Source organism: Malurus melanocephalus, unplaced genomic scaffold (genome assembly GCF_030028575.1).
Source record: "Malurus melanocephalus ecotype Western Australia unplaced genomic scaffold, MMel_1.1 scaffold_115, whole genome shotgun sequence".
Classification (NCBI taxonomy): Eukaryota; Metazoa; Chordata; class Aves; order Passeriformes; family Maluridae; genus Malurus; species Malurus melanocephalus.
This window is the reverse complement of record NW_026623347.1, coordinates 823,236-845,136: the sequence shown is the minus strand read 5'-3', so window position 1 is coordinate 845,136 and position 21,901 is coordinate 823,236. Positions and strand designations below refer to the sequence as shown.

The 21,901-nt window shown below is 55.2% G+C and overlaps 2 protein-coding genes across 5 annotated transcripts in view; one reads left to right on the top strand and one right to left on the bottom strand.

The window, feature by feature from the left end:
* Window positions 1-6,326, top strand: part of SLC29A4 (solute carrier family 29 member 4) — a 7,822-nt gene extending 1,496 nt beyond the window's left edge. The window contains exons 2-11 of the mRNA XM_057369819.1: window positions 2,214-2,383; window positions 2,940-3,071; window positions 3,183-3,296; window positions 3,376-3,504; window positions 3,937-4,011; window positions 4,339-4,604; window positions 4,694-4,829; window positions 5,354-5,541; window positions 5,793-6,033; window positions 6,108-6,326. Of these exons, the coding sequence (XP_057225802.1) occupies window positions 2,214-2,383; window positions 2,940-3,071; window positions 3,183-3,296; window positions 3,376-3,504; window positions 3,937-4,011; window positions 4,339-4,604; window positions 4,694-4,829; window positions 5,354-5,541; window positions 5,793-6,033; window positions 6,108-6,250 (1,594 nt within the window). The 3' untranslated portion in view covers window positions 6,251-6,326. The remainder of the gene's footprint in view (window positions 1-2,213; window positions 2,384-2,939; window positions 3,072-3,182; window positions 3,297-3,375; window positions 3,505-3,936; window positions 4,012-4,338; window positions 4,605-4,693; window positions 4,830-5,353; window positions 5,542-5,792; window positions 6,034-6,107) is intronic.
* Window positions 6,327-8,239: 1,913 nt separating this feature from the next.
* The window catches only part of TNRC18 (trinucleotide repeat containing 18), a 53,647-nt gene continuing 39,985 nt past the window's right edge, over window positions 8,240-21,901 (bottom strand). For 3 of the 4 annotated variants that reach the window (XM_057369815.1, XM_057369818.1, XM_057369816.1), the window contains exons 16-28: window positions 20,646-20,885; window positions 18,297-18,739; window positions 17,267-17,431; window positions 16,345-16,486; window positions 15,789-15,906; window positions 15,442-15,517; window positions 14,983-15,091; window positions 13,969-14,085; window positions 13,536-13,700; window positions 11,699-12,993; window positions 11,141-11,377; window positions 10,611-10,685; window positions 8,240-10,049 (exon numbers count right to left, since the gene is read on the bottom strand). In XM_057369815.1, coding sequence (XP_057225798.1) covers window positions 9,843-10,049; window positions 10,611-10,685; window positions 11,141-11,377; window positions 11,699-12,993; window positions 13,536-13,700; window positions 13,969-14,085; window positions 14,983-15,091; window positions 15,442-15,517; window positions 15,789-15,906; window positions 16,345-16,486; window positions 17,267-17,431; window positions 18,297-18,739; window positions 20,646-20,885 — 3,389 coding nt within the window. In that variant the 3' untranslated portion in view covers window positions 8,240-9,842. The remainder of the gene's footprint in view (window positions 10,050-10,610; window positions 10,686-11,140; window positions 11,378-11,698; window positions 12,994-13,535; window positions 13,701-13,968; window positions 14,086-14,982; window positions 15,092-15,441; window positions 15,518-15,788; window positions 15,907-16,344; window positions 16,487-17,266; window positions 17,432-18,296; window positions 18,740-20,645; window positions 20,886-21,901) is intronic. The other variant, XM_057369817.1, reaches the window with a different exon arrangement.

Sequence of the window (21,901 nt, the reverse complement as noted above, 5' to 3'; positions counted from 1 at the left end):
GGGGAGGCAGAACGGGGGGAGGCAGAGCCGGGGGGAGGCAGAGCCGGGGGGAGGCAGAGCCAGGGCCGCCCCCGCTGCGCGCCGCCGCCGCCGCAGCACTCGGTGCCGGCCCCCTCCCGGCGGACGCTCCGGTATGGCGGGGCCGGGGGCCGGCGGCCGCCGGGGCTGAGCGGGGCGGGCCAGCGCTGGTGCCGCAGAGCCGCCGCGGCGGAGCGAGGTAAGAACGGCCGCGACCTGTTGGGCTCGGCCGGGAGCGCCGGGGAGCGGGGGGAGAGGAGAGAAAGCCGCCGCCCCGAGCCCCTGCCCGCCCCGGCCCCACGGAGCATCTTCCCCGGCCCCTCCGAGCATCCTCCGGGCGCGGCCGGAGCCGCGATCCCCGCCTCCCCCCGGCCAGCAGCTTCTCCCGCAGAGCGGGGACGCGGGTTACCGAATCCCCCCGTTCATGGCAACTTCGCCGCCGGCAAGATGTCGGGGAGCCTTTGGGCAGAGCAGAAAGCGCTTTTGTGCCCGAGCAGAGCGGGGCTGCGGTGCCCGGGGGTCGCGCAGAGCCGGGGGCAGGGGGTGAGGGCTCCTCTCGGGTGAGACCCCCCCCATCCCTTCCCGCCATGGAGAAACGCCCCCGCTCCCACCCTGGGGCCACAGGGTGTAAACCCATAGGGGCAGACGTATGTAAATCCATCGGGAGGGGAAAATCCAATTTACGGCGGCGCAGGGATGCTCGGGGGARCGAGGCGGAGAGCGCCGGAGGCTGGTCCAGCGCCGCGGCTGTGCGCATCCCGCTCCGCTCCTGGCCCCGGGAACTTTGGGCCACACGCAGTGCGTACGAGGCTTTTCCAGCTGGTGCGTCCTCCGGCTGGGATTCCTGCGAGGGAAGAACCTGGCAACAGGCTTTCTGGCATCCCGGGAGATGCTTCCCCCAGGGGTTTATTGCCTGGGGGGCAGCAGGCGCAGGAAGGCGCTGGGTGAAGGGATTGCAGAGAGCTCCCGTGGGAGCAACGGCATGGAGCGGTGTCCCCAACAAGCCTGCTGCCTTGTTCTGCCCCCGGGGCTCTGGGATGGGGGTTTTGGGGTGAACCCCAGCACGGTGCAGGAAGGGAACCCCATCCCATCCCCCAACAGTGCTGTCACCTCGGTGCAGCCTCAGGGCCGTGGCAGTGCTGCCCTGTGCACCCATCCCTGCTGTAGGAGAAGCATTTTAGGCTTCAAGAATTCACTCACAGGGTCTGTGGGCACCACGTTTGCCCCCTGCCTCAGGGCCCTCCAGCATCCCACACATCCTGGCAGCTGGAAAACCTCTCTGCTCCTGCAAACGCCATGTCTGGCAGGGAGACCAAAGAAATCACTGTCATTGATTTTTCCTCCCTTGCCTGACTCAATCTGCTGCCTCGGAGGAGATTTTTTCCACCACCACCCCTAGATGCCAGGGAGATGTGCAGGAGGTGGGCTGGGGGCAGGTTGGCATCGAGCAACTGGCACAAGGAATTCAGAGCAGCCCCCTGGCTGGGGAGGCCTGAGGGATGAACCCTGTTTGGGGTGGCTCTGGTGGGGTCAGTGGAGGATGTGAGGTGTTTGGAGAGCTCATTTTGGGGTGCATTCAGTGTGGACCATCTCAGACACGATGCTTGGGTCTCTCTGTCAGCTCTGAGCAGCTCCGTGCTGGGCTGTGATCCCTCAGAGCAGCAGATCTGATAGAAGCAGGGTCYCATCCCCTCCCCTCCCTGAAAAGCTGCAGGACTGTGCCCAGGCCAGTGGCTTTGCCTCAGCTCCAGGCACCAGAGACGCTGAAAAGGGCACAAAGCAGAGCAAATGTGCTGCCTGCAGGGAGCGAGGGCTTCCCGAGACAGCCGGGATCTTCCCCGCAGCCCTGAGWGCTTTTCATCCATTCATTTCTCTGATTGCTTTTGGAAATCACAGTGGCAGCATCCCGGCGAGGTGCTGAGCCAGGCTGTGGCTCCTGTGGGTCCCCCACAAGCGCTGCTCCCCACCCCAAAGCCAAACTTCATCCCAGAAGGTCGGTGGATCCCACTCTCCTCAGGGAAATGATCTTTCCAGGTGGAAAAACCATCAGAGCCGCTGTGATAGAGCGAGGAGGTGAAGGCTCCGTGCCCTCCACGTGCCATTGTCCCTTGCAGACCCCTGGCATCACCCAGGGGGACACGGGAGCCAGGCCCCAGCTGTGTCCCCAGGGTGTCACCACTCTCCATCCCTCCCAGGCTGGCCAGGATGGGCTCGGTGGGAGCCGAACGCTTCAAGGAGCTGAGCCCGGCGGCCACGCCGGAGGGGAACGTGGTGATGAGCTTCAGCTTCGACAGCTACCAGCTGGAGGAGGACGAGCTGCAGCGGGGCAGCCAGGCCAAGGGGGTGCTGACCTTCATGGAGCCAGGTGAGGCCAGGCACAGCCCCTCTGACCACAGACAGGAGCTGGGCTCCCTGCTGCTTTCACACACATGTCCTGGGATGGGTTTAACAGCCATAAATAGCCTGAAATGCCACAAAATTCCACTTTTCGTTGCCACTATTCCCCTTTCATCCCTTTTTGTACCCCAGCACATCCCGTGACAATGCGCTCTGCAGGCTGGCCCAGAGGGTTGGTGCCCTGGTTCTCCTGCCTGGCTCACCCYCAGCCTGCAGCTTCACCTTTCTCCACACAGGACTCAGGGATTCCTGGGATTCACCCCAGCCCTGCTGCACATCTTGTTTAGCTGCAATTAAAACTCATCATCCCCCAAAAGCCCAGTTTTTTTCCTGCCTCCTGGGTCTCCCAATGAATTGTTTTTATTTAGGGAAGGAGTTTATCAGCGTTGGGATTGCTTATTTGTAGATCTGCAGGGTGCTGGACTRTAGAAGCAGCTTTCAGTGCCCCAAGGCTGGGGTCTGACRCRGGYCCCAGGGRTGCAGCAGTGTCACTGTCACATCTTTTTCTCTTTCTTTTGGGGCAGTTTCTGAGGATCCCGAGCCCCAGGATCGATACCATGGGATTTATTTTGCCATGCTGCTGGCTGGGGTGGGATTTCTCCTGCCCTACAACAGCTTTATCACCGATGTGGATTACCTGCACCATAAATACCCAGGTAGGTCTGCAGCAGTTCCAGCACTTCCCTGACACCCCAAACCTGGAAGGAGCTCAATCCCACTTCCAAGGGAGCTGGACTCYAGTCCCCCCATCTCCTGCCTCTCTGCAGGGACCTCCATTGTCTTCGACATGAGCCTCACCTACATCCTGGTGGCCTTGGTGGCCGTCATCCTCAACAACGCGCTGGTGGAGCTGCTGAGTTTGCACACGCGGATCTCCGTGGGTGAGTGGGGTCCCCACAACCTCAGGCAGTGCTGTCCCCGTGCTGTCCCCCTGCCACCACCCCTGTCTTGCCCCCACAGGCTACCTCTTCGCCCTGGGGCCCCTGCTCTTTGTCAGCATCTGCGACGTGTGGCTGGAGCTGTTCAGCCGCAGACAAGCCTACGCCATCAACYTGGTGGCCGTCGGGGTGGTGGCCTTTGGCTGCACAGGTACGTGGGAGAGCAGCTGGGGCTGGGACACGGCAGGCAGGGCTGGGAAACAGCCCCATCCCGGAGCTGTGGGCTCCCAGAGTGGGACAGTCCCCCACTCTGACCCCCATGACCCTCCTGTCCCTGCTCCGTCCCCTCCGCGTCTGACCAGGCACTGTGGGACCGGCACCAAACCGTGCACTGGCCACCAACACCACCGATCTGGGCCACCACGGTGGCATCCCGAGCCCCCACACCTGGTGGCCACTCGACACAGTGGAGCATCCAGGGAGGGAAAAAAGGCTCTCCTGCTTTTGGGCAGCAAGGCTGCGGGAAGGATGCAGGTCCTGGCTGGCACAGCACATGGGGTCCCACTGGGGTTCCTTGCTCCTTCCCCCAGTTTTGGCTGCAGCAATAATCCCTCCTTCTCCCCTCTGTGCCTCTCTCCTGAAGTGCAGCAATCCAGCTTCTACGGCTACACGGGGCTGCTGCCCAAGCGCTACACGCAGGGAGTGATGACAGGCGAGAGTGAGTACCCACATCCTCTGCCCGTGTCCACGGCCCTCCACAGGGGCTGGCACCTTCTCCTGGGGCCCCTCTGAGTCACATCAGGGTTGCCATCAGATCAGACACCCCAGGGTGCTCCCCAACAAGCCGGGATGTTTTATGGGTTTTAAATCCCTGCACGCCACACCAAGCTGGGGATGGGGATCTGCCAGGAGCTTCATCACCCCAAAATCACTGCTGGTGACTCCTCCATGCCGGGAAGCACCACATCCATATCGGGGGGATGATGGGGATCCCTGAGCCGGGATTCCGTGGGGCCCGGCGCTGACATCTCCCCCACCCCACCAGGCACCGCCGGGGTCATCATCTCGCTCAGCCGCATCTTCACCAAGCTGCTGCTGTCCGACGAGAAGGAGAACACYGTCATCTTCTTCTTCATCTCCATCGGCATGGAGCTGACGTGCTTCATCCTGCACCTGCTGGTGAAGCGCACCCGCTTYGTGCGCTACTACACGGACGGTGCCCGCAAAGGGCTCCCCGAGAGCCGCGGGGCCGGCGACCCCGGCACCGGCTACCGCGTCCACCACGACGTCACCTCCGAGGACGTCCGATTTGTAAGCCGTGGGTGGGTTTCCCCGCTGCTCCCCRCTGGGGTTCTTTTCCACTGCCCCTCAGCACTGCTGGCCCCTCTCCCCTCATCCAGGAGAACCGGGAGCAGGGGCAGCCGAGCTCCCCGCAGGGCAGTCCTGGCCCCGAAGCTGAGCTGGCCGGGAGTGGCACCTACATGCGCTTCGATGTCCCTCGGCCCAAGGTCAAGAGGAGCTGGCCCAGCTTCCGAGGTGAGTGCTGGGCTTGGGCAAAAGCCATGCCCATGGGGTGGGTTTGCTGCATTTTGCGGGGTGGATTGGTGACCCAGAATGTTGGGGGAGGATTGTCCCCAAGGCTGGAGAGGGACTTTTGAAAAGGGCATGGAGTAGCAGGACAAAGGGAATGGCTTCAACCTGACAAGAGGATGGTATTAGATTGGATGTTATCAAGAAATTCTTCCCTGTGAGGGTGGGGAGGCTCKGGCACAGGGTGCCCAGAGAAGCTGTGGCTGCCCCATCCCTGGAAGTTCTAAGGCCAGATTGGAAGGGACTTGGAGCAACCTGGGATGGTGTCTGCCCATGGCAGGGATTGGAACTGGATGAACATTTATGGTCCCTTCCAACCCAAACCATTCTATGATCCTTTTCCTAATGATGTGCCTAAACTGTGGGGCAAGCTCATTTTTGGGAGGCGCCCCTGGGGTCAGGCCAGGCTCCCAGGCTCTGTGAGGGGAGGGCTGCAGTTCTGGCTGAGCTGTGCTGCCCCTCCCTGCCAGACATGCTGCTGTACCGCTACGTYGTGTCCCGCCTCATCTGGGCCTACATGCTCTCCATCGCCATGACCTACTTCATCACRCTGTGCCTCTTCCCCGGGCTCGAGTCGGAGATCCACAACTGCACGCTGGGGGAATGGCTCCCCATCCTCATCATGGCCATCTTCAACCTCTCCGACTTYGTCGGCAAGGTAGGGCAGAGGCCAGGGCCAGCACAGTGGGGKTCTGTCCTCCTTTTGTGTCCTTTCTAAGCCACTTGGCTCCACCAAGGGTCATCTCCACCCACGGGGGTCTAACCAGTGTGAGGCTGGTGCTCACCGCCACGGCCAAGGTTGGGTTGGTTTTTCCACCACCTCATGTCCTTCCCTTCCTGCCCCATTTTGGGCACCACATGGCCCTCCCCAGCCTCCTCCACCCCAACAGTCTCTGTCCCTCACTGCAGATCCTGGCTGCCCTGCCCTAYGACTGGAGAGGGACCCACCTCCTCGTCTACTCCTGCCTCCGCGTGGTCTTCATCCCCCTCTTCATCATGTGCGTCTATCCCAATGGGCAGCCCACCTTCGGCCACCCCGCCTGGCCCTGCATCTTCTCCCTCCTCATGGGCATCACCAACGGCTATTTCGGCAGCGTGCCCATGATCCTGGCCGCCGGCAAAGTGAGCCCGGAGCAGCGGGAGCTGGCAGGTAGGACCGAGCCCTCCCGGGAACCCCACGTGGTGCAGGCAGAGCACCCCAACAGCCCGTGTCCCTCCCCRCAGGGAACACCATGACYGTGTCCTACATGACGGGCCTGACGCTGGGCTCGGCCGTGGCCTATTTTGCCTACAGCCTCACCAGCACGTCCCACAGCAGCTGCTTCTACACCGAGACCTCCAACGGCTCCTTCACCTCAGGGTACTGAGCCCTGGGATGGGGCAGCGGGGACACCATGGCACCTGCTGCCACCATGGTCCCACTGTCCCACATGTCCCTCTTTGGGAAGGGAGCCTGGAGCCAGGAAGCCGCCCCAGGGTGGACAAGGACTGGGATCTTGTTGGCACAGGGCCATGGCATCCCAAAACGGCCTATGCTGTCCAACCACACACTGGCTTGGGGTGACATTCCTCCCACCCCAKGGGACAGTTCTTGTTGCTTTTGGGGGTCTCCCCATCAGCAATGTGCAGCTCTCCAGTGAAGGCTGGGGATMTTCTGTTTGAGCCAAGCCATTGACAGGAGGAAGAAACTACTGCCAAATCCCAAAGGGAATAGGACCAGCACTGGGGAGGAGGGTGATGGAGGGCTGGTGAGGAAGAAGAGGAGCAAGAGAGGAAGGAAACACTCCTTCAGTCCCCAGTGGCTCTGGGAAGGTGGGTCTCGACTTTCACCGATGGTGCTGCAGGTTTTCACCAAGAATGGCTTGAAGTCATGACCCCTCCCTAAATAATGCCAATCGCTGTGTAAAAGTCCCAATTCAGTTCTGACGGTTGGGGAAAATGTTTTTGKTTTTTTTACTGTGTCTTGTTTTACCCCCCTAACTGTGAGAGAAGCAGGGTCTTGCCTCCCCCCACCCCACACTGTGAATCTGCCCTGGCAAGGGGGAGGGGGGGTCCCAAGGCTGCAGCACTGCCAGTGCCACCCCCAGRCCACTGCTGAGCTTCAAGGTTTATTGCACAGGACGTAAGTGAAGCTGATTAAATAATTAAATGTCTTTGCAATGATGGCTGGTCCTTAGCTGGATGCTGTGATGGGCTGGGCTGGCAAACACATGCAGGGTTGTGCCTGCTGCCTGTCCTGTTGGGTCTTGGGGTGCCCCTTGTGCTGCTCTCCATCTCCAGGGTCTCCTTTGTCAMCTGGGGCAGCTGAACTTGTCACCGAATCAGACCAAACCCCTGTCAGCCTGCAAACTGCCATGGGCAGCACACAGGACAGGGAATGGGCCAAGAGGAGCAGAAAGCAGCAGGACAAAGTGCCAACACCACATTTTGGGACTGGCTGCACCTCACTGTGCCAGCTGGCAGGTGCCACCACCCAGGGAATGGGGCTCAAGGAGCCAGGGAATGCCAGGCCTGGTCCCCAACCCAGCCCCCACCACACCGGCAGGTCTGGCCATGCCAAACTCCTGCCTGTATGCAGTGCAGCTCACACCAAAAAGAGCAAATCCAGCATTTCATCCTCACCACACGGTGCCATGAGCGTGGTGGCAGGGGGAAGACTCACACCTCCAGCCCACAGGCCCTGTTCAGCACACCTCTGCCCCAGTGTCCATTCTGTCYACTGGTGCCACCATGTCACACAGATGGGTTCTCCCCAAAAAGCCGCCAGGCACCTGGGTTRTGTCTTTCCCCAGGGCAGGGGCTGAGCCAAAAAGCCATCGTTGCCACCAAGAGGAGAAAAACCCCTGCGGCCAGGACAAGCGAGACAAAGAAAGATGCTTCGTTGGGTTGCTTTTTTTCAATTAATTTTTTTTTTTATGAAAAAAGATCACACGGAGTTCTCCAACAAACAGAATGCCAAAAAAATTGTTTTAAACAAAACATAAACAAAACAAAACAAAAAGACAAAAACCTGGCTCTCCTTTCCTCTCGATTGTCTGAAATATCCTTGTGTTCCATAGAAGGCAGTGGGTTTTAAGTGCTTTCTATTTAACATTAGCATAAAATCTCTCTCGCGCGCTCTCTCTCGCTCTTTAAAATATGCTCACACAATTTGCTTCTAGAAGTACAGTACACTTTGAGCGTGGGGGGTGTGCCTGTTCCCAGATCATTTACAATCACAATCCAACAGGAAATAAAAAATAATATTCTAMACGTCAGACTGTGTTCATTTCTGCCGCTGTGGGTTTTTTTCTTTTTTTGTTTTTTATAATTTCATAATTTTTTTCACAGTTTTAAAAAGTTTATATTTATATATATATATTTATATTTATATTTATAATTAAAAAGTTGAATCCATTTAAAGACTTATAATACAGGAGGGCTAAAGAGTCTTTTGGTACATTAAAACTGTACAGGCTAGAACCGTCACTGTCCGCCGTGCCGAGGCGCCGGTGGCCCGGGGTGGAGATGGTACGAGCTCAGCACCATGTGGTTTGTTTAAAGGACGAGGGGTAACTCTGCGGGGCTGCCCCGGCCTCCAGTCTCTGGTACGCAGCCGGCACCAGGGTGGAGAGTTTCCAATCTGTCCTTGGCTTAAGCGTCTCCCCAGCGGAGCCTGGGCCCCGCTGCGCGTCCCAGCGATCCGTAGTGCGAGGCGGGAGTTGCAAAGATCAGTGCGTCTCTTGGAGTTTTGTTTTAAGTGCAAGGATGGTGCGTCGTTCTCCTCAGGTTCTCCTCCGGTGTTCCCTCTGGCCCTGGAGCAGCAGGGTCCGGCGTGTGCCCAGGGGAGCTCAGCTCCGCCGCGGATGGAGGAAGATGAGCGGTGCTGTCCCTGTGCCCAAGGTGGCAGCGGGGCTCTGGCTGTGGGAGCGCTGCAGGCAGGCACAGCCGGGCTCACACGCTGTCCCCATTCCCTTCAAACGATGGGCAAAGGCTTCCCAGCAGCGCTGTACCTCAGCTCAGCCAAGGCATGGCGGGTAAAGCTGGGTGAGGGATGCTGGAATCCAGGGGCCTGTGATCTTCTCTCCGAGCACGGAGCAGCAGCTTTTCCCAGTCGTTTCCTGCCCCTTCACTGCATGCGCCAACACGAGGTCTCAGTTTGCCACRTGTCACCCCCGTGTCACCTGCTTGCTCCCTCCAGCGCCGATGCAGGGCAGAAGGGGTGCAGAGCTGCAGARGGCTCAGGCTGTTTGTTCAAGGCAGTGGGAAGGCAGCATTCCAAACCCGATGTTGGCTCCTCTTCCAGCTGGCTCCTCCCAGCCYGGAGGATTCTCTTCTGCCATCTCTGTGCTGGGGCCAGCCCTGCCCCGCCGTGCTCCACACGCTGCCCGAGGGGCCTCCAGGGAAAGGGAACGGCAAAAAGGCGCTGAGAGGATCGAGACGAGGCGCTGAGAGAGACTCATCTCCTTTCTCTTTCACCCTGTCCTTCCTATAAAGGGTCATGCGAAACTAAGCAGGAAAGGGAATATAAGGACGGAGAGGAGCGCACGCAGAAGGCACAAGAGGGTCCTTCCACGCACGGGCGGCTTCCGAGTTATTGATGGGGGAAAATGACACAAAAGGGATCCCTCCTGCCGGGGGGGTCCCGCTGGTGAAATGATCACGAGACCCATGTGCTTTCCTGGACCAAAAGGAGGAAGGGAGAAGTTGGTCAAGTGTCACCTTACTTAAAGCCACTTCCAGAAGAGCCTTGGGGTTCAAGCACCACCATCACGCCCCATGGCATCTTCCTCGAGTTCTGTAAATGCTTCCCCAACCCCTTTCTTCAGCCCTCTCCTTCCTCCTCGCGTCTCTCGCGCTCTCCTGTCTGTAGTGTGACACAGAAATGAGCATTGAAAGAAACAATCATGTCGTCTGAACAGGCACGTCCTCAGGTTTGTCCCGTCCCTTCCCAGGGGKTGGCATGTGTCCCCTGGGCGGTCAGCAGATGACAGGGACCCCGTCAGTGTTGAAGATCATGCCCGTGGTGGGCTCGTAGGTCCCTGCAAGGTAGTAGAGGTCCTCACTGTCTTGGTATTTCTTTGTCTTTAGCATCTGCTCATATTGATCCAGACCAACAACAAGACACTTGTGTGAGATGGTCTGGACATCATTTTCGTCCACGTGAGAGGACTGGTAGAGGGCTCTCTGCACAATAGAAACAGAAAGAAGGAGGTGGGAAGAAAAGGAGCCATTAGATCGCACAGCATTTACAGCATCATCTTCAAAAAGTAGGAAAAACGCCCATCAGAATGGGAGAGGGCTCTGCTCACACTCAAGAACTTCCCCCTCATTCCAACAGCCAGCCMAGGGGAGGGACACTGGGAATCTGCACAGGCCCATGGACAGCCTGGACGATCCTGAGGACTGAACCCGAGCCCTGGCTTTCACCCAGCTCCCACTGATGGGAATGCTGTGCCTGCTGAGCACACATACGGGGAAATACGGAGGCCAGGAGTTTCATCCTCATTTCAAGCATGAAAATGCAAAGATGGGTGCTGGATACCAGCTCCCTAATCCTTCCCATGCCCAGCACCTGCAGCTACTCCCACCCTCCCAAAAATATCCATCCCAAGTCCTGGGCACTGCAGACTGGGTAGTCGAGGCAAAGCGCAAGAGCCAGAGAAGTTTGGGGGGCATTTTGCGGCAGTATTTATTTGTTACAGGGTACCCAGCATTCCCTCCCAGCCTTCCCTCAACCTCACCAACCTCCATAAAGTCCTTCCTCTGGTTGGACGCCTGCAAAGCTGTGGACAGACTCCTGCCCGATTTCTGATCCCAGCGCTGTGCCCAAGCAGARAAGAGGAAACAGAAATGAAAAGGTGGTGAATTTGTTGGTTTTTTCCATGCCATCACCTCCTACCCACCACACGMTCCTTTGGAACTTCAACCCCTGCCCACAGCCCCTGGGAATAAATCCTGCTGTAAACCAGCAGCTCACGTATGCAAAACTCAGTGGTTTTGAGCACCAGGCCCATCATTCTGACACTTCAAAGACTTGATCTGACTCCTGACCCTATTTATGGACCAACACAGAAATCTTTATTTCCTAGTACCAAAAAAAACCACCCCTCCCTCATTCAAGAGGCCAACACCAGGCTTGCCCACACCACAGACAGCCCCTGCAGGATGAAAGGATGGTACCAGTAAAAAACTGGGCCTTAGGTATTCTCTTCATCATTGGAAACAAAATGGAGAAAGGAGCTTTCCAAACCTCTCAGCAAAGGAGACCAGCYTACCTTGCCTTCATTGAGCTTCTTCCCAGGGTTGGTTTCTTCTGGGTGATAAAACCATTTGACTCGGACCACCATGTTGTTCCCCCAGGATTCCCACATGCTCTGGATCCGGCCAATGTAGGGCAGGTTGGGGCGGCCGGCGGAGAGGAAAACAGCGCAGTCTCCGATGCGGATTATCTCCTTGCCCCGCACRATGGCCTTGTAGAACAGCTTCCTGGCCTTCCCTTTCATTCCTCGTCTCTGCCAAAAGAGGATCATGCAAGTGGTCAGCCAGGGATCCCATGTTTTTCTCTACACACCACTGCTTGCCCTGTCCTACATGYGCCCCTTTGCTGTTGGCAGAGCTACAGTATTCCCACAGAAATTGGGGCAGAGGGATGCACCTGTTGGAGGATGGCTCCCCCAACACAGTGAAASCCAATCCCATTCTCCCTGCAAACCGGAGACCTCAGCTGAGGACRCAGCACGCCAGCAATCCCACCACCCCAGCAAAAGGGGAAGAAGCAGCASAAGGTGAACTGTGCTGCTGGGCACTGGAGTGCTGGGAGAGTCTCCAATTACCTGTGTGGGTTTCCCGAACCACTTCCACAGCTGCCGTGCCGGCAGGAAAGCGGCGATCTTGGGCCTGTTCTCCACGGAGGGCAGGCGCTGGCGTTTGGCCAGCTCCTTGGTGGTGGGCAGGTGGATGCCCTCGCGCTTCTTGGGCCGGCTCTTGTTGCCGCTCTGTGGCGGTGCCGGCTGCTGCGCCGGCTGCTGCGCCGGCTGCTTCTGGCTCTGCGGGTGGGAGGATGCCCGGGATTTCCCTGCCTGCTTGGTTTGCTTGGGTGGGAGGGTTTGCTGCACTGAGGAACTCGGCTGGGCCTCGGCCACTTCATCGTCAGAGCTGCAGGAGGAATCTTCATCCGTAGTGGAGGAGGAAGAAGAGCTGGAGCTTGATGAAGAAGAGGTTGATGAGGTGGATGAAGAGGAGGAAGAGGAAGAAGAAGAGGAGCTGCTGCTAGAAGAGGAAGAGGAAGAGGAGTTGGAGGAAGAGAGAGGGGTGGATGCTCTTGAGCTGGCTGAGCTGCTGTCCTGGGCTTCCCCTCGGTTCTTCTCAGTTTCCTCTTCTCCCTCTGACTCYGAGCTGCTGTCACTGCTGTTGCTTTCAGACTCCTCCACAGCTGCTGGAGCTGCTGCCTTTTCTTCCTGGTCCTTTGAAGCAGCAAGGCTCTCTGCTGAGGCATCAAACTTTCCTCCAAAGCTGGCAGAAGAAGGGTCTCCCTCAGCTGCCTTGGCTCGGGAAGATTTCTGCTTGCCCTCCACACTCACTGCAGCAGAATACCCAAGCCCCAAGAGACTCTTCCCATCTCTGCGACTGGCCAGGTTTGAGTCCTCCAGCATCCTCATCGCCTCCTTCATCTTCTTTGTCTTTGGAGACATCACACCCTCATGGTCCAGCTTGATCAGGATTTCATTGTCATGCTTCCTCTGAGCCTTGACCATGGTGCCAAACTCCTGTGTCTCTTCTGTGGGTCGCCCTTTCTTGGCCTTGGCTTTGGACGCCGAAGCATCGCTGGAGCCGAAGGCCGCCAGCGTTCCTGGGAGGTCGCTGTAGGGCTCCGTGCCSAGGATGCTGCCGAACACAGCAGGCTGGTAAGAGGGCTGTGAGGGGCTGTGCAGCTTGGTGGAGATCTTCATCTTGCTGGCTTTTGACCTCTTTTCCTCCGTGGGAGCGGGAGAGCCTCCAGCCGGCAGCGGTTGTGATTTTCGTGACCCCTTCATGCTTGGCTTGCCCAAGCAGGCTGACTTCTCTGGGACTGAGGAGGTAACAGGTGATGACTCCACCTGATCCTTCTCTTCAGGCAAGGCAGCCTCTTCTGCAGAGAGGAGGAAACACAGGGGCATCTGTTATCCCTCCAGATGGGCTTTATTAGCTCAGACACAACCAGACACTGGAGCTGACTGGTCTCCGGCCAAGCATGGCTTGTTCCTGCCTGCTCAGGTACCCCCAAAGGGACCCAGGTCCTGACTGCCCACTGAACAGCCTGGCCTGGTGCCAGCACCTGTGAGCAGTGATGGGCAATGCCCAGGGATGCTGCTTACATTTCTGAAGAACCAAGCTACAAATCCCCTGCACCTCTGGCCCTACCAATGGCTGCAGAGATGCTCAGCTGAAAAAGAGATTCTGCTCCACATCCCTGACACAAAGAGGCTGTCACAGCACAGGCCAGCTTCTGAGCCAGCCTCCTGCAAACTGTAGTCACAGCAGAGAGAGATGATGCATGGCTGCTCTGCACTCAAGCAGTGCATCTATCCCCATCTAAATCCTGCTCCAAGCAACAATTCTAACTTGAGGTGAACAATGGGGAACCATGCAAGGATTCCCTCAACTCCACGCCTGGCAGTGGGGGCAACTTACCAGCYTTTGCCTTGACACTTGGCTTTCTCCCTCGCCCTTTGCCCTTTGACACAGGCTCCTCTGACCCCAGTGCAGCTCCCTCTTTTCCTTCTCCAGTGTCTTTGCTGGATTTACGGCTACGGCGCTTGGTGCTGGGCACCAAAAGGGCAGGGGAAGGCTCAGCRCCTGAAACAGGTCAAAGAGATGTTCAAATGCAGTCAAATAATACAGAAAACAGAGATATGATACAGGCGAAATATCCCAAACAAATCTGCAATAGGGACTGGGCCTTTTTCTTTAAGGGTGATATCCCACCCCAGCTCTGTGTGTCCCTAATTGATGGAACAATCTTTGCAACTGAAAGTCTTGTCCCAAAATCTGAGGAAAGCAGCTCAAAACTTCATATATTTCAGAGTGGGAAGCATCTTGCAAAAAACTGAATGGAAACACTCACACTGGATCTTGTAGTCAGGTGGGAGAAGCCGAATGTGAGACAGTGGGATGCGTCCCGTGTCCCCGTCATCGAACTCTACTGTGATGAGATCACCATCTTCCTCCAGATCCAGGGTTCCTGTGGGATGGGGGAGCAGAGCATGGGATTAGGAACAAACATCAGAGTAYAAACCCCTTGTAAGGGAAGTGGGGACATGGGGAAAGACAGGGCTGCTGCACCAGCTCCAAAGCATCCCACTCCACCTTTCCCAGGCTGTGCAGGGAGGGCACAGAAGGCTCACTCTGCAATGGAAAGTCCCTGGTGATACTAAACCAGCCCACTCTGTGTGAAATTCCCCATCAGCAGAATGTAATGGCCATTCCAGTTTGACTTCCCACCTCTCTCCACTATTTTCCTCTATTCTTGCAGAAATTCACTTCTCTCCTTTCACTGAAATATCTTTTTTTACCTGTATTTTGTAACTATTCTCAGCATTAATAAACTGCTGCTATTCACTTTCTCCAAGAGAAACAAGCTGTGCTCCCACCCTCTCTTCCTGCATCAACATTACTGGTTTATAAATCATAAGTAATTATTGCCTTTTACACATATAGTGTGACCAAGAGCCCAAAACCAATAATAGCTATGATAGAATTGTCCAGAGCCATTCACCAACTTTTTAATAGGACCAGATCAGGGAGTTATGTCAGAGCAAAGTKGTGAGTGTCCAGATGATTTAGAAGCATCCACAGCCTCAGAAATCACTGATGCCTGGAGTCAATTCTGACCTTCTGAAATATATTAAATTTCTCTGATATTTTTAAGCTTCTAAATTGCTCAGAACCTGCAGGATGTTAYTAAATCTGCATAATTAATAAGATGSACATGGCCTGAAGGAGAGAACGCGCCAGGCTCTGATCTCCAGGACACCCACAGCAGAGCTCAGGGYTTCCCCAGACATGTGTGACATCCCTGAGGACACGCAGGACTGAGGCATCCCAGGTTCACAGAGCAGAGCAGCCTGGGTGGCCTTACCTCGGACAACTGTCCCTGGGTAGAGGCAGCGGTACTGCTGGCTCCAGTAGGCTGCAATCCTCGTGCCCTCRGGCAGGAACCGCACTGAAGGAGGTTTCACATCGATGATCTGCTCAGGGCAAGAGAAATGCAATTACTGACCACTGTGGCACCAGCACAGAGCATCACCCACCCCTGGCATAGAGCAAAGCATCTCTGGAGAAGGCAAGGGACAGATTCTCTGCTGAGAAATGGCCTCCTGCAGGCAGCATGAATCCTGCTGGAATACAGGCCAAGTGCCTGCTGCCAGTGGGGGWGCTTGGCCATGGGCAGAGAGCACACCCAGGAGAGCTTTGCCCACACTGACCATGGGGACAGGACCAGGGCAGCCCTGCAGCTGGAGGAGGAGAAAGCATCCAGCTTCCCCACCCCAGAGCAGGGCATGGGCACCGAGAACAGGCAGCCTTTGGCCTCACATACCGCTTCCTGCAGGAGCTGCTCCAGGCAGTAAATGTGGGGACGGTTTCCCCTCTCGCCTTCCACCACCACSCGGTATCTGAAACACAAAGGCTCGGTCAGACACAGCGCATGGGAGACACCACCCCGACCAGGTAATGCCTCCCTCTGAGGATGTGAGAGCACTTAATGTGAGACAATTGGATTTCCCTCAGCGCTGAAAAACCAGAGTGAACCCTCCTTCCCTCCCCRCCAGGCTCTGTCAGTCTCTGGGCAGACAACTCTGCACAACCCCCAAACTGATCTGAGCAGCAGCTATGTCCCCATTTTCTGGCAGATCCCAGGTGGCTAAAAGCACCCCCTCAACTCACATGTCTGGTGAATGCACTGTCTTGACATGCCCAGCATAGAGCAGCTTGTCGTCCATRGGGATGAGGACACGCAGGCCATCTTTCAGCTCATCCTTGTCAATGATGCAGGAGCGGGGAGCTGTGAGGTGTTACAGCAAGATGGGGATTAGAGAGCACCACACATGGAAAACTGACAGCGAAGGGAGAAGGAAACTTCATATTCCCAGCATCACTGTCCCCTAGGAAAAGGCCAGTAAGCACTTTGCAGAAAGAGATCTCTCTCTGGTTARCTCTTGGTAATAAAAACTAAAAGTGATAAATATTAAGTCCCCCCTCTTGGTAATAATGAACATGTCAGTAAATAGAAATAGGGCAACTGAGAAACTGGGCTTCAACTAGATGTCACAGTGAGCCATGCTGATCAGGCTTAGTTTTCATTGAATTGACTGAAAAAGTGGTATCTCCACCTCAAGGACTCATGGCTTTGGATGAGGAATATATGCAAACAGAAGAGCTGTCCTTTGAGCAGCCCGGGGAAACCTGCCCATGTCCTCCAGCTGTAAAATCCTGCCCTCACCTGGTGTGGGTGGCCGCTCAACCAGCATGCTCAGTGGGATGTTCTCATCCTCCGAGAAGCTGCTGTCTTGGTTGGGTTCAAAATCCTCCTCTGCTGCCATGCTCTCCATGAGCTTGCTGACAGCTCCTCCTTTCCCTCGGYTCTGCAGGARGGGAAGCAGCACATCAGTCTGATCMCATCTCACCTWCCTCTRGCAACAAATAACCCGAGGATATCRAGACAAACCTGTCTCCATCCTCATGAACTGTTCATCTCACAAACATTTAAATGGGTGTACCAAAACTTCTTGCTGCGTTTATCCCCAAGAATCACCAGCAGTTGACCAAAAGCTATTCCCCACATCCTCACTCCTGGAGGTTGGGAGAGACGCTGTGGAGATGTAGATTTGCTCTGCATTCCTCACAGTGTCCCCGATCCTCTGCCTTCACTGAACAGGCACCAGGCACTGTTCCTATCCCTTCTCCAACCCCCATGATCTGTTCCTTGCTGCTACACGCAGACCACAAGTGTCACACTCAGGAATCATGTGAGAAGAAACAGCACTGTGTGCTATGAGACATGGCAGGCTACAGCAGTGGAGCAGAAACCAGCTGTACCCAGTGCTGAGCAAGGCTGCTCCATCACCATCTCCTTGGTCACTGCTATCCATGCAGGCTCTCCCTCCACCCCATGGCAGCCTTAGAGAAAATCCTGCCCTTTCACTGATTTGGGGGACAAAGGTAAAATGGACACCAGATAGTAGCAGCTGATACAAGTTGACAGCCTTCCTTGGATTTYAGGCTTCTCAAACCAGCACTTTGTCTGAAACACACCCAGCAAAACCTGCACCTCTGTCTTCCTTCCCTCACACTGCAACAGTCAGGATACAGCAGGGCTCTGCCAGCCACATTCCAGTCCAGCCACACTAGAACCAGCCCCTCACCTCTTTTTTCACCTCCTTGGCTTTCACCTTTGCTTTGCTCTTCTTGGTGGAGCCCAGGGCACTTGCCAGGCTGACCCGAACATCAGAGGGGGAGCTGGGGATGCCAGGAGGAGACATGGATGAGGAGGAGGAGCAGCAGGGTGTTTCTTTACCCTTCTTCCGCTGCTAAAAATAAAAACAAAACACTTCCATCAGTAAAGAGAAGATTGGTAAAGATCTGGGCCCAAGGAAAGGGGAAAGGGAAAGGGAAAGGGAAAGGGAAAGGGAAAGGGAAAGGGAAAAGGTGGAGCGAGGCAGGCTATCCTATCCAACAGGTAGGATTACGTTCAGCCAGAAGTTCACTGCCCACACCACATCCTCATCTCCCAGCTCTGCTTTCTGGTTTCACACATTTTGGGAAGAGCTTTTCATTACCCTGAACAGCAACTCCTGCCYATCAAATCTTCCTCCAAAGAGCTCCAAGAAGATCCCAGTTGGCCTCATGTCACGACTAACTTGTCTATAACTCCCCCCATCAGTGTTCCTCCATAATACTGTCATGAACTGAACTGGAGCCAGAGGGAGCCAAGCGTTCAGCTGAGATGAAGAGCCAGTAACCCARAGATGACTGTCACATCCAGCCAGGGACAGCACTCYTAAGTTAYCACATAAAARYTRAACARCCTTAAAGGCCAGTCYAGGGSCCACAGCTCAGCAAGAAGACAAGGTCATGCAGAGAATGGGAGAGAGATTACACAGATGTTTGAAAGCAGAATCGTCCACTCTGGCCACCCAAAAAGAATGGACTTGGGACATGGAGGGTGACAGAAGTAACCWGTCCTGTTCAAACACAACAGGTTTTACTCCCTGCGAGTCAGATCCAAGTCTGACAGATCCTCCAGGTGTACATGGGGCTGCCAGGGGTGACAAGGGGCACCCAAACAACTGCTGAGACAGGACTAAACTCCTCTGCCTTAGTGGATTCAATTGCCCTTCTCTCACCCTCAGATCCCAAGCGCCCCAATACCAATTTGGCCAGCACATTCCTCACCTTGCTTAGCTCCTTCCTCTCCTTCCCCTTGCTGCCCTCCTTTTTGGGGCTCATGGGGGCCCCCTTGCCACAGCGCCCAGGTTTGGAGACAGGGGTGGAGCTGGCAGGCGCCGTGGATGTCAGCATGGCCGAGGATGTGGTGGCATCGTGGAGAAAGATCCGCTCGCTGCGACGCCGGTTCCACAGGTCATCATCACTGGCCTCCAACCCAAACTCAAAGCTCAAGTCCTTGGGGGATTTGAATTTCTTCAGCTTGCGGCCTTTCTCAGAGCCCAGCTTGGCCTTGTCAGCACTCCCAGATCCGGAGTCGAGGCTGCTGGGGGCCTGGCTTGGYGGGATGCTGCTGGACTCCAGCGGCCCCTTCTTTCCACGCAGCAGCCCTGAGGGYGACTTCTTCCTGATCTTGATCTCACTCTCCGAGTCGGTGTACTCGAATTCTGTCCCTAGGAGCAAAGGATTTAACCATCAGACTGAGCCAAGAGGGGACACATCCTGCTGGAAACTTCTGGGCTCCATGGGAGATGCTGTAACTGTTCTACAGAGCTCTTGCTTGTTCCCCCTTCCAATCGCCACATCCCTCAGATCTCCATTTCTGACCCATAAAACACTGTGGAAATTCCCKGGAAGTAAGCCTGCCCTGCTCCAAACCAGAGCCCAACCATTCAGGCAGTGTRGTTCAGTATGTTCCCTGCCTCCATTTTCTCCCTTCTGCCACAAGCAAACCCTGCAGRGAAGCTCTAAAGAGAAAAGATACTTTAGCACGCCCCTCCTCAAAAAGGAGCTGCTCAGCTGAAGCCAAGCATAAACTCCACAAGCTGATCCCTCCTTCCCTCCTGGTGGGAGCCCTCTCCGGTTTCACCTTTGTTTCAGGAGAACAATGTCTTTTAACAAATGGAATAAACCCATATTTCAAGCTTATTTTTTCCCATTGGCCAACAAACACCACCGATCTTTTTACTGGCTCAAGTAGTGACCCTAAAGTCAAGAGAGGTAAAGGATYTTTTGTCTGTGGCAAATGGAATTCCCCTCACATTGGCCTCTGCTCAGCACCACGGGCATAGCAGTACCCAGAGGCCTGAAATATTGTAATARTGCCAAGATGTTCCCCACCTTCACTGTGCTCCCCTGAACGTGATAAAGGACAGCAAGATCATGTTTCCAGGGCAGAAGGGAAACTGAGGCAGCACCTCCACACCCAGCAACACAGGCAGGAGGCAGGCAAACAACATTCAGGTGGGAAAATGGCAATGTACATGGCACAAACAAGGAGAGCATCTTCTCTTGGTCCTTCTCTCAAATACACACACTTTCGTGGGTGAATTCATTCTGCAGGAAACTGCTCTCATCTTCTGCCCAAACCTCTCCCTCTGAGACAGCCCCAGCACGAACAGAAAAAGAGCCAGSATGTCAAAAACAAAGCTGGCAAGGCTCAAAATTAAAAACCCACTGGAAATTAAAACACTCCTTCTCCTCTCTCACTGCTGCATGAGGTAATTTCTAGATGCTTCCAGTTTCAAGGAGGGCAGGTTACAAGACAATAAATTCTTAACGGAGGCTGTTGGAACAAGTTGGCAAAAGCCTAATATAGCATGGAAACAGTGCTAAAACAAGCCAGGCTCCCGAGGAGGACATTATTTTCTATTCTGAAGCATGCTATAAATTCCATTATCACTTAATAAATATTAATAGAGAATTTATAAATGGAATCCATASAGATCTGTCTGACCAGGAACAATGTCACCAATGGGCACTTGTGCAGCAGGGCATGGGGAGGGGAAGAAATGAAACTCCCAACACACTGAAACAGAGACAGGGCAGAAACCCAGAGTCTAGTACTGCAAACACATGAGCAGAGGAAGGAATGTTCATTTTAAGTCTCGCTGGCAGGTTTCTATAAGGAAGCTGATGGCATGGACTGATTGAAAGCTTTTTTCTTTCTGCTTGGGTGTCTCTGCTTCTCTTTGGTATCCCAGCTGCATTTAGCACATGCTTCCTTCCCTAAAATTTAACAGCACTTCACTGCCTTCTGCACTCTATCCAAGGGGATGCAGGCAGGCCTTTGAGGCATGTCTTGTCGAGGATGTGCCAAGTAGGAAAAGAGGAAACTTTGACAAAGCCATTGMTGYCCCCAGGGAAGCCATGGCTTGCAGYTGCTAAACCTGCCATGTCCATGACTGGCTTTTGTTTCTCTGAGGCCACTTCCTCCACCTTCAGCACCAGGACAAGCAGCAAAGCACAGAATGGGCAGCTCAGTGTCTGGGTGAACAACCTGCTCTCTTGCAGCACAGCTGGGACCTCCCAAACCTTGCACCCTGCCCTCACAGCACCACCCCAAACCATGGAACTCACCCATCAGGCTCTGCCGCTCCTCCTTCTTCTTTGCCTTCTGCTTGGCCTCCAGCTGGATGATGGAAAGGGGAGGGGGCACGATGGGGCTGGGCATGGCGCTGGCAGCAAACCTGGCCAGAAGGCCCAGGCCACTCTCATCGAGGGCAGGTGACGACAGCCTGTCTGTGCCATCCGTGCCATAGTCCTCTGCTTCCTCCTCTTCCTCCTCGTCATCGTCCTCCTCCTCCTCCGAGCTGGAATCTAGCACGCAGAAAACAGGGAGCCCGTTACAAATCTCATGGAGTCGTGCACCAGCCACATTCCCAACCCGAACCGCAACACTCCTGCTGCTCTGTGCCACCCAGGACTGAGCCACAAGTGTCACACACGTGTCCTTGCAGCCATAGAGCCGGCGTCACCCTGCCTGCCACCACCCTGGAAGGACACAGCAATACAAGGCATGGCAAAGACGACCCACTCAAGCCAAGGGAGGGGAGAGCAGGGTGTTGGCAGATTTGAAAAGGATGCCAGGCACCCCTTCCCTACAGCTTTCAGGAGGAATTAAAAGCTTAATTCCTTTGAAAATCCCAACCTGGGAGCTGTGGGATTCCCCTCCCACCCACCACTACTTCCTCCATAACGAAATCCATTAGTGTAATCAGAATCAGAGATCAGCATGGAAGGGGAATACCAGAGAGCAGCCTGTGCCATGGAGGGAGGCAAAGGGGACACAGGGAGGAGAAGGAGCAAGAAGCAAAAATGCAAAGAGGGGGGAGAAATAATAAYTTGAAAGCAATGGATTTGGAATGCATAAAGGAGGAAAGTGTAGGTAGTGCTGGAGACAAGGAGCAGTGCTTAAACACTCTGCCTCACAACTCTCYGTGCCTTTCATTTCCCTCTCTACAGCTCAGGATAGGGAAGCCCAGCTCAGCACAGGCAGGAAGAGCTGCCCACAGCCAAAATCTAATTCTGACAGAGAAATCAGCCTTGCTGCCTGCCTCGGCTGACACCTGCAGAGCAGTGGGTTGGGGGTTTCCTCTGGGGTGTGTACACAGCAGGTATTTTGGGGGTAGATGCTCCRAGAGTGGCACCTCTCCCTCCCTACAGTGCTTCCCAAGAGTCTGTCAGCAGCTCAGAGGCAATTAATTCTAACAGCATCTCATCCAGTGAGTGCTGGTGAGCCAGCCACTTCACCAAAGCACATACACCACACACACACTTATACACACACATATATGAGCACAAAGATCTATTAAAWATATAKATATATTTATATA